At 24.9% G+C, this 12,309-nt stretch overlaps 1 protein-coding gene across 2 annotated transcripts in view; it reads left to right on the plus strand.

Moving 5' to 3' along the window:
• Nucleotides 1-107: 107 nt before the first annotated feature.
• LOC129965603 (sodium leak channel NALCN-like) overlaps nt 108-12,309 on the plus strand; it is a 54,444-nt gene continuing 42,242 nt past the window's right edge. For both annotated transcript variants that reach the window (XM_056079642.1, XM_056079643.1), the window contains exons 1-9: nt 108-356; nt 457-563; nt 2,232-2,417; nt 5,589-5,672; nt 5,863-6,002; nt 6,241-6,369; nt 10,291-10,436; nt 11,837-11,979; nt 12,085-12,189. In XM_056079642.1, the coding sequence (XP_055935617.1) occupies nt 462-563; nt 2,232-2,417; nt 5,589-5,672; nt 5,863-6,002; nt 6,241-6,369; nt 10,291-10,436; nt 11,837-11,979; nt 12,085-12,189 (1,035 nt within the window). In that variant the 5' untranslated portion in view covers nt 108-356; nt 457-461. The remainder of the gene's footprint in view (nt 357-456; nt 564-2,231; nt 2,418-5,588; nt 5,673-5,862; nt 6,003-6,240; nt 6,370-10,290; nt 10,437-11,836; nt 11,980-12,084; nt 12,190-12,309) is intronic.

Here is a 12,309-nt window from a genome sequence, read left to right on the forward strand (position 1 = left end):
GAGTTATTGTTATCACAGTTTGATAAATAAAAATAATAAATAAAAAAATAAAAAAAAAGGCATTTAGTTTCTGCTTATAGTACAACCCAGGCTCAGGAGTACAACTTTTCAACACAGCTTTTATTTTTAGTTTTGCTTTCAGTTTTCTCTCTGCAAAATGTTTATATTTCAAGTACATTAAGATGTAACTGAATTTACTTTAACTGAATCTCAAAATAACTTTATGGGGTGATTTGCACGTTTAAAAACAAAACGTTTTATTCGTTTTTATATTTCTTTTCGTCCTTCTTTCTTTTGGTTTTTCCCCCCCCTATAATATTCATTTAAAGGATATATATTCTTATACTTAAAAAACGGTAATATTTTTTTTGTTATGACAATTACATAAAATTGATGATATTAATAGTTTGTGTACACTGTATAAAATTCGATATTTTCTATTTTTGCTGTTTGAAGGCACAATGCTTGGCCGTAAGCAAAGTATGAAAGGAGATGAAGTTCTTGCAGACTATGGAGCAGGCGAAACCTTAACTCAGCTTGGTATATCAGGAGATGTGGAATGGGTGAGAACATTTTTATTATTTATTTTCTGTTGATAATTAGCTTCTTTTAATACAATTTCTTTTATTTTTATTAATTACTTAATATTGCAAGTTTTCTTACTCATATTCTGTACTGATTTGTATTATTTAGTTTCATATTTTATCTAATGCTACTTAATCATGAATATATAAAATTGCATATGATCTTGCAAATCCAAATGGGTAAAATATGCCATTTTAAGGTTAAATCAACTGATTAGCCAGTCTGGAATTTTGTAATAAAGCAATTGGAGCATAATTCACAGTCCTGTTTTAAATTTTAATCATGCCATACTATAAAAAAAATCCTTACCAACCCTACTGTTAAAAAGCATTATTATATTGCTTTCATAAATGAGCTTTACAGATAGAACAAATTACAGACAGAATTTGTGGGCATATTTTTTTTTCTTTTTCTTTTTTCTTTTCATTTTCTTACACATTTGTTGTTTTCTTTCTGTCATTGAATCTGCAGCAAAAATAGCTATAGATAATAAACTATTCTAAATTTTTTTCTATTATTTATATTTAATGTTTTGTAAGTAAAGAGATTAATTTATTATTTAAAGAATACTTTAATTATTTAATGTTTAGAATAGATTTTTAGTTGATAAATAATTAAAATATTAATGCAATACATATCATATATTTATATTTAGTAAATAAATAAAAATATTTCTATAGCAGATAGAAAAATGACTATGAAGATTAACTTTTTGGTACATTTCTATTCATGGAGACTCAAAACTACCAAATTTTAGAAATAACTTGCCTACATGACTATTAGTGATAAAAGCAACCCTATCGACAGAAAAATGATAAATTTTTAGGAATGTGGTGACATTTTTTTCTACTGTGGGAGATTTTAAACATTTATTTCATCAATGCTTAGAATTAATGTAATTAAGCATAAATTAGCCATTGTTTGTCATTTAAAATTTGTTGTTAAAACATAGCTATAATACACATAGTTAACTAGCACTTTTATGTCAGTCATTGCAAATAAAGTTCATGTATTATAATATTATTTTCATATTATCATGTTACATTTTGGAACCACTTTTTAAAATTTACTTTTGTATATTATCTAAAAAATTTCAAATTTTTATGTCATTGTTAAAGTTTAATATATTTACATTCTAAAATAACACATAAAATAAATTTAATTGTAAAGAAACAAAATTTGGTTTCCTTCAATAAGAATTAGTTTGAAAAATATACTAAAATGCTATGTAAATAACATTTAAATTACTTTTTTTAATATCGACTATTTCATGTTAACATTATGAATTTTTCTTATTTTTGCCTAAAAGCATATGCTGTTGTTTTGTCAGGATTTTCCAGTGAAAAGGATTTTTATTTATATAATAAATGATATTCAGGCAATATACTGCTGTATTTATTTTTTGTTAATTATTATGGAATGTTAAATGAAATTAATTATTTTTGTATTAACTTTTATTTTAACACAATCACTGTTTTTGATTTTTTTTTATGACTAAGATTTTTCTTTTATGTAATATTTTGCTTTTTAAAAATTTATTTCATTTTATGATGAATTATGAGATTTAAGAATATTTTTCATCATGAAACCAGCATTTTATTATTGATATATGTATACATATATTTATTAATTTTTTTAAAAAATAGCTGTGGGTAAGGAGACTGTTACGTCTGTGTGCATTACTGAGTCTGGTGTCGGTGAGCTTGAATACTACTCGTACTTTTGAGCGTTATGAATACTTATTTTATGCTACTTTTGTATGTGATATCATTGTCACCATTCTGTTTACAATTGAGATGATTGTGAAGATGTATATTCGAGGTTTTCTTATGGTAAGTTTTATTTTATTAATCAATGTTTTATCTTTGAAATAATCCTATCAAATTTTCAACTTTGGAAAAATTGCACAAAATTTGTATTATAACCCTATATGCTATTATTAGCAGTTATACTGTAATTCATTTGATCTAATGAAATTGTTTATTTCAGAATATAATAATATCTAGTATTTTGATATTGAAGTAATATGAATTTCATACATTTATCATAGAATACATTTTTTTAAATGCTCATTATGAATAGAATTTTATAGCATGGGATGAAAAAATCTGTTTAAAAAATGAGAACTTTCAACTTTTCTCAATATTAATACAGATAAATGCCTGTTTGTTTATTGGTGGTCTATAGAAGATTCTACTAAAGCTACCTAATTTGTCGTAGATATATTTTGATGAAGGGAATGTGCTCCTTAGAGCTCTCTTTTTGAAATTTTGATAACATTGAAGTCTTATGTGCATTACAGAAAAATCATCATTTATAATATCTCAAAGAATCATTCAACAAGAATTTTACAGATTCAATAAAAAATTTAGTTTTTAGTTTTGTTTTTAAAAAGATATAAACAATATCAATAATATATACATTTTTTGGTTTATAAATATATTTCAAAAAATTATAAAGTTTAAATTTTAAATAATCTTTGGTCTTAAGGAATCATATTCTGCAAAATATTCTTGACTCTTCAACTTTTAAATAAATAAATAAATGTTTCTATTTTCTATGTTCAAATCTGACCGATTTATAAAGTTTTGAATATTATAATATTAGAACAATCAACATTTTCATAATCTAGGCTAATCACTCTTGAGAAACTGATGGGTGATGATTGTCTTCTTTGAGATGATTGATGAAGTGATCTGTAATCGCCCATTTCTATAAAATAGTGATGTTGAAATTTTCATAAGTCGATCAGCTTTAGTGATCGATTTAGTTGATTGGTGTGCAATTCTTTTTATTTAAAATATTAGTGTCTTAAGAATATTTTGTTAAATATAACTCACAAGGCACAGGATATATGTAAAAATTTAAAATTCAGAATTCATCAGCATTTATTGACTCAAATTTTATAAAATATAATTATTTATTTCATTTAAATCATTTATTAGCAAATGTATGTCAGTTACTAAAGGCTTGCAAATTAGCTGTTAGGTTCCAATTAGAGTAGATATCTTGTACATATTAAATCATATTTGCCTTTAAATCATTTAATTCAATAAAAAAAACTGTTGAATTGGTAATATTGGTATTGAAGATCATAGAAAACATTTACTTTAAAAAAATATTATTTTTCAAATTTATTTAATTTCATACAGACAAGTTCTGAAAATTACATTTTTATATATTTAATTTGGAATGACAGTTAACTTATTTTTTAATTTGAACTTTTGTCAATATGAGGGCAACGTGTTGATAAAAGTTAATTTTCCCCCATTAACCTGCAACATGCTCTAGCAGCTTAAATTTTCTTTTTATTTTATGTGAAATAAATTGTTGAAAAATAAAATAAAATTATTTTTTAAAAATTCATTAAAAATAGAAAATTAATTTGTTTGTTAAAACATTAGTATCATTGAAAAGATTATTTTTTAAACATCAATATGATGCCAAAATCAATTTTTGTGCTGTAATATTTTTGGAAATTATGGCTGAAAACCCCCAAAATTTCACTTACTTTTCAATTAATTAAAATTCTAATTAAAAATTTTTAAAAATAGCTTTGGTGTACATATTTTTGGCCCCCAAGGTATACATGTGCCAAATTTGATATCCATTGGTAGAACGGTCTGACCTGTAGATTGTCAACACACACGCACATTGAGATTTGTTATAAGTATAGATTATACTACTTTTTTTATTCCTTCTTTACTTGAAATCAAACAGCATTTGATTTTTTCTTCATTATATAACAAGAAATTAAATCAATATTTGAGAAAGGATAGTGGATAATTTCATTCATTTTGAATTCTGCCTTTAAAGGGTTTATTTCTCTCCAACACTAAAGTGTGAATTGATGTATTCTGTAAATGAATCGTTTTTAATTTTTAATGCTCAAAAATTATATTTGAATTTGGAATTATTTAATCTAAAAAATCATCTTAAAAGTTCATATTTTTAAAAATATATAGTACTTGATTCATTGTCGTTATTTATCTAAATTTTCAGTTTTATGCTTTGTCTGATTCAAAAAGTAACAGTTCATTATGATTAGAAATTTCATTTGAAAATAACTTTGTGAGATAATTTTAATTTGAAATTATTATTATAAATTGCAACACTAATGACTATTGTAAACAACTTAAAATTTTTTTTAATTAATTAGATAGATAAACTTGCTGTTCACCAAAAGTGGCTAGTAAAGAATAACATAATTGCTCCATTCTTTTGGAAACAGTATTTTATGAAAAAGTCTCTTTAAAGATCAAAGTTATTACTTGTAAAACATGTGATGGTGCATTCTTAATAAAAATAATTTATCGAATCGGCATGTTTTATTCATGATTATTAGCCAAAAATATGCATCACCCTTGTTCAAACTTGAATGAAAAATTAAAGAAAATAAAGCATTACAATAATAAAGGAGAACATGTGGTTATTTGTTGATGCTGTATTATGCAGAACATTTGACCTAAAGTTATCAAAACTGGTATATATATGCTTTGATGAGTAGGAATATACATCTCAGATTTTGTTTTGAAATTTTAATTAAATATTAAAGAAAATTTTGGCATTTCCTGTGATAATTTCTGAAAATATCATTACAAAAATGATTTTTGTCATTTTCAAGTTAAAAAAAGAATTGTCTTTTTAACAGTTTTAATTTAGTTATCATGCAGTTTTTTTCCTTAAATTTTAACATTTAGTAAAAAAAAAAAAAAAAAAAAATTATAATTTTAAGCAATCTTTTTCATTTTTGCAATAAAATTAAATCATTTTCAGTTTTTGTCAATACTTTATTCTGTCATTTTTCTTCCATTGTTGAATACTAAGGAAGAAAAATTCTGTTTATTAATAGTGTAGTGAGTTCATTTAATTTTATAAAGATGTATTAGTAGGCAATAAATAAACTTGTTTGCAATTTCAGTATTAGTCTTGAAATATTTTTATATCTGATTTTTTTTTCTGTAGTAAAATAGAGAATATTGCATTATTTGATTAAATTTCAGGGTGATTTTTCATATTTAAAAGATCGTTGGTGTCAGTTTGATGCTACCATGGTTTTTTTCCTTTGGATATCAGTTATTTTACAGGTACTTGATTTAAACTTTTATTAAATAATAAATGACTTTGTTTTGTTAATGTAAAATTATTTACATATTAAACATAGGAACTTAATCGCAAAATTTACAATTTTTAAAAAATATATTTGAAATTTTGAATATTTATAGCTAAATATTTATATGTAGTTATAATTGTTTTTTCCTTCTTTTTAACTAAAAGGTTTTTGAAATGGTTCAAGTTGTGCCAAAATTTTCATACCTTTCAATACTCAGAGCACCTCGCCCTCTGATCATGATTCGTTTCATTAGAGTATTTTTGAAATTCTCCATGCCAAAATCAAGAATAAATCAAATCTTCAAGTAAGTGCTTTTTAAAATAATGTAATTGCAATGTTGCCTGCATCCAAACATTTAATGCATTTAAATGAGTTGATTTTTAGTGTACATATTTTTTATGTACTGAAATGAACTCCTTAAAATATAACATATGAAATAAATTGAAAAAAAGTGACTTCGTTTTGATTACTAAGTAATACAATAAATTATTTAAGTTATTTTGAATCTCTCTTCATAATTCAATTTTCTCTTTATTGAATAGGCGTTCAAGCCAACAAATATACAATGTTACATTATTTTTCTTATTCTTCATGTCATTGTATGGCCTTTTGGGAGTCCAGTTTTTTGGTGAAATGTCAAATCATTGTGTTGTAAATGGTACTGATCCAAAGTAAGTTCTTCTCATTTGTATTATAAAGTTAGTGTAAAATAATTAGGGTTTCTAATTTCTGAATACAGAGTGCCAAGTTATTGCTAATTCTTAAAAATAGATATATTGATGAAAATAATAAAAAAAATTATGCTGTTAAATTGTTTGCTTGATATTTTTAAAGGTACATTCTTCTACATGCATAAAATGTTCACATATTTTTACTAGCAATATATATTTTTATTATATTATTACAAAATGTTGTAATAGCATGATAAGTTTGAGCAGATTAATGCCTCTCTAGCATAAAATATAACAATCAAATTGGGGGAAAAAAGAATTAATCTTATGAATTTTTTCCCCCTGGAAATGATATTGCTTGGACAAAACATTGCTAAAGGCAATAAACATCAAAATAAGTAACTGAAAATAAATACGCTTAAGAGAAAGAAAGAGGCATAGTGAGATTTGAAAGTTTCCTACAAATTCTCTTCCTCTTTGAATTTAAATTTTACAAAATCCTCATTAACGCAAAAAAATTATCATGGTTTATGATTTCGTAGTTTAAAAATCAACAAACAAGTGTCTTGAAAAATCAGCAAACAAGTAAAGCTTTGTAACTAATCTGTGCTTTGTACTATGGATTAACAAAATGTATAATCTCATCTAAAAACAATTAATTAAAGATCATTGTTTAAAGATATTTGGATGATTTTTTTCTTTTAAATAGAAATAATGACCTATAAAAATTAGAAGAAAAAAATGGTACTAGAATGTCAGATGCAGAAATTTTAATTTTAATTCAAAAATTTTTTTTACAAAAAAATGATTATTTTTTTAAAAACAGTTTTTTAAAATTTGATAAATTATATTAGAAATACAAAATATATTTCTTTAGTATGACTTATTATTATTATTATTTTGATATTATAATAATTATTATTATTATTATTTTGATAGTGCATTTTTTCTTTTCTGTTGACAATCGTTAGGAATTACTCAATTCAAGTAATGCAAAAAATAATTTAAAATCACATAAAACATTGAATCAAAAAATTTGAGCCTTAAATTTTAAAATTCAAGGTGCAGTGAGGCAACTTGTATGCCAAATTTTATGGCAGTAAGTGGAGAAAATTTTTCTGTACTTACATACATACATATATACACGCATACATACACATACACACTGAAACAGATAGGCACATTTTTGTATATATAGGTAAATGTTTTCAATCCTCAAGTTTTGAAAATTATATCTATAAAATGAAGTTATCACTTCTCTTGTAAATTTGATATTCTCTAAATATTGAACTTAATGGACAGTTTCATTTAATTTTGAATGTAATCAAAATTAATAATTTACTTAAACTAGTTTTGAATGCAATGAATTTAGTCAATATGGGCTGAAAAATGTTATGCTAATGTTATAATGATTTTCATGCACTATGCTTTAACTTGCATTATACTTTATTATTTCTAAAGTTTATTTATAATGGGTTTGGTCATTGTTTTATGGTGTACATCATTTTGTGTTTTCATACTTAAAATAAATTTGTCCAAGATATCGTGAAAAAGTATGTAGAAACCTCCCAATCTTCAGTAAGTTCCTCAATTTCCTCCTTTCTCTATCTTTGAGGAAAGATGAATGATCTGATTTAGTATATTTGAGTGGCCACAAATTAACTTCATTTATTTAAAATAATGTAGACTTGAAAGAAAAATAAAGTTTTATATAGTCATTCACATATTATATAGCTCAATATGGTTTCCTGTATATCATTTTAATTATGAAAGTTCTGGCATTGATGGTTTGCTATTTGTAAATACAAATAATTTTTATATGCTTATTGTCTAATTTTTCAATCTTAATTACTTTAATAAATTAGGGGATGAAGTTGGTTTGGTGTTCTTTGAATTTGTAAAACTATGTATTTGAGATTATGGTATAGGAAGATTTAATCCATAGTAGAGTTTGTTATACATGTGGAAATAAATTTCATCTGAAATTCAATATCATAATGTCAGATGTCCTTGCTTAAAAGTATGTTGCTTTTGCACCTTGTTGTAGAAGCTTTGAGAATAATGTGCTGACTGAAATGTTTCTTTAACTATCTGACCATGGTTCGAAATTTACGCTGTGATTTAATATGAAGAGAGTGTTTGCTTTTAATTAATTGTCTCTAGAATTATTAGTCATAATTTAATGAATTAAAAATATATATTGATTAATATTGTTTAAAGAAAAACAATGCCATATTTCTTGTGGACAAAAGTTATGGTACATAAATATGATTGCATATCAAACTAGCTGGCTGGAGTGATAATGAGACACATTAGCACAATAAAACACCCACAGAAGAGATGAGACTCATCAGCACATTAAAACAACAATGCAATATTGGACAAAAAATTTGTTAACATGGCTCCTCCTTAAAATTTTTCAATTCTTATAACTCATCAGCACATTAAAACAACAATACAATATTGGACAAAAAATTTGTTAACATGGCTCCTCCTTAAAATTTTTCAATTCTTGTAACTCATCAGCACATTAAAACAACAATGCAATATTGGACAAAAAATTTGTGAACATGGCTCCTCCTTAAAATTATTCAATTCTTATAACATAAATTTATACTAGAAATAAAGCAGTTTATAAACTTCTGCGCCATTTGGTTCCATTTGTCATGGTTTCAGCAATATTGTTTTAGATGATTCTGAAATAGAAGATGAGTCATAGTTTTTTTTTTCTCAAGAGTATTGCTGCATATTTTGTATAAATTTGGTCTGAAGATGTTTACTTATTCATCTGGCAATCATCTTCAATTTACAGTTTTTCATGAATTAAATTACATTTGTGTAATAAGTATTTACTCATGAAAGTGAAATTAAGCCTCCACAGTTTCATCTTTATATGCATCACAGCAGTCACATAGCCTCTGACAAAAAATGGATATTTGCACATTTATATAGCATGCATACCCATTCTGTTAATTCTCTACTGCTTTTCTTAGATGCTGGAAGATATGTAATCAATACCTGGTTGCCTACTTATGAACGTATACGATAAATCAGTTGTTTGCCTGGACCAGTATAAGGAATAGATTCTTTTCCTTATTTATCCATGGTCCAAAGTCTACATTCTTTGCACCATTTTAAAAAGTTATATATGGAAGTACTAATGAAAGACAATTCACCAGCTGCAACCACAAACACCATAACTTCTAAAGAGACCTCTTATGTTGCCTAAAAACCTTTAAACATCTTCTCATGGCCAAATAAAAGTTATGAAAGACTTGAATATTGAACTCCTTTTTTATTTCCAGTTATCAGTCTTCATTCATCTTCTGGCTGTTGGATAACTTTGTCCAGGCTATTTCTTATTAAATCCTTGCCTGTTTCTGTAATTTGATTACATTGCTGAGTATTTCATTCAACTCTTTAATTACCTACACTTAAGATTTTCCATTTTTTTTAGCTTTTAAATTTCGTTAAATGTTGCAAAAAGAAAAATTATCATGGAATTCATCCATATGTGTGAGTAATATAGTGAATTTATCTCTCGTATGGTTATAAAATTTGTTCTTTAAATGCATTGCCCATGTAGTGTATACACATTATTGGATACAGAAAATATGCATCATTTTTTGGCTGTGCTTTACCTGCTGCTCAGTTTTTTTTAACTCAACAAAATAATAAGAAGTTAAGTAATAATAATAAATCCTTTAATTTTGAGCAGCTTTATATAATGCCTATCCCCTATATTCTTCTAATAGTAAGTTTGGGTAATTCTTGTAATAGTAAATAAACCAGACTATCTTAATCATTTTAAGCGTGTTGTGGATTTATAATTTATTTATTGACTTGCAACACTTATTTAAAATTGTTATATTCAAAACAGATTTTTCAGTTTTCTTTTAATTGTTTGATCTTTTCTTTCAGTAATGTGACTCTAGATGATCTTGCAATTCCCGACACTTATTGCTCTAATATTCCCGATGCTGGTTATCATTGTCCTGAAGGAATGGTGTGCCTGGAACTTGAATTGCCAAAAAGTATATCTGGATTTAATGGTTTTGATGATTTTGGTGAGTGCAATTCTATTTCTAAATTTCTGATAAATTTTCTTAAATGTACTTTTTTAAAGCATGAAAATATTATAACATGATCTATTTTCTCTTTCCCGATTATTTAATTGTAGTTTGTAGTTCAGTTGCATTGTACTTAAAAGTTTCAAAATGTAAAAAAATGTTTTACACCATTTTTGTTGTTTTAAATTAATTATTTGATCATACAAAACAAGTAGACTATATAAGAGAATGAAACTGAAACATCAAATTTTCATGTGTAAATAAATCTGAGAAAAAAAGATGACATTAGAAAGTTATAGGTTTAAAAAAAACATATTAAATCAGCAATTAATTATTAAGATAACTTATGTAGATAGGTAATTTTTTTTTGAAAATGTAAATTTTGATGTATATTTAAAATTTTTAAAAATGTTGAGCTAATTTTTATTTTTAAAAAATGTTGAGCTAATTTTTTTGTGCAATTTTACTTAAGTTATAATTTTACAGAATAAAATATCTGGTGAATTTTTTTTTTAAATCATTGTCTCTCAGTTGTCTTGTGGAGAATTGGAAAAACACATAGAATTTAAAAATCATATATAAAACAGTTGAATTGCAGGGAATTTTGAAATATTCCTTAAAATCCAGGGAAGTACAAATAATTAAAAAAATTTTCCCCTCTTATCTAAAAAATCCCAATTTCTTTAAATATCTCAAGAATAAAATATATTTGGCAGAATTCTAATACTAGACAGCAGTATTTGTAACTGTTAAACCAATTCCCAAGATTGAAAAAAAAAATATTGATACTGGAATAGTGACAACTGTTACTTGATTACTAGTGTAGCTACTGAAACTGAAAAAAGATATTTTTAGCAAAATTTTTTATATTAGTGAAGAATCTACAAAAAATATTAAAATGTACAAAAATTAGAATGCATATCTAAAAATTTTGCTCTTTTAAAACTTGATCTTGTTTAAATCTATGTTTAAAAAAGGTATTATGTTACATTTCAATGGAATTTTAAATTGAGGGTTTGAATAAATCAGTTGTTCTAATTTGTATAATTCTTTTGTAACTTATCTCTAGTAATGCATTATATTTTTAAAACTATTGTATAGAATTTTTCAATGTGCTTTCCAGATTTTAATTCTCACTTTGCATTTCATATACTTGCATCTTTTTTAGTTTCATTTTTAGTTATATTTAGAAATAATTCATCCTCAATAGTTTTTAGATTAGTTGTATATTTTTTAATTATGACATTTTATATGCATGTTTTCATAAGATTTTTTGCACTCTCTTGCATTTTTTGCTCAAATTTTAATTATGTATCTATGCTGTTTTGGGCTTAATCTAACTATTATTTTGTTTGAAATAGCATTTCTCTACATATATTTAATATATATCTTTACAGCCCATAGTTTTTTTACTGTATATCAAGCTGCTTCACAAGAAGGATGGGCTCTTCTTATGTATAAAGCAATGGATAGCTTACCAGCATGGAGAGCTATATGTTATTTTACTACTATGATTTTTTTCTTGGCTTGGTTAGTAAAGGTAAGGGCATTTTAAAGTTATTTAATTAAATTATAAAATGTAATAATTAGTTTTAGCCACAACTATATGAATATAATTGGTTTTTATTTATTTTCATTCCATCAGAATGTTTTCATTGCTGTGATCACTGAAACATTTAATGAAATTCGAGTTCAGTTTCAACAGATGTGGGGAGAACGTGGTACCATACAGACTCAATCCACAGCACAGGTACAAAACAAACAATGAAGTTATTTTTATCATTGTGGAATTGTAATAAATATTTAAAAGTTGAAATCTGTTATCAAAAATTACATTTTTATCATGTTCAAATGCTGAATTCTTGATTAT

The sequence above is a fragment of the Argiope bruennichi genome, chromosome 4 (genome assembly GCF_947563725.1).
Source record: "Argiope bruennichi chromosome 4, qqArgBrue1.1, whole genome shotgun sequence".
Lineage (NCBI taxonomy): Eukaryota > Metazoa > Arthropoda > Arachnida > Araneae > Araneidae > Argiope > Argiope bruennichi.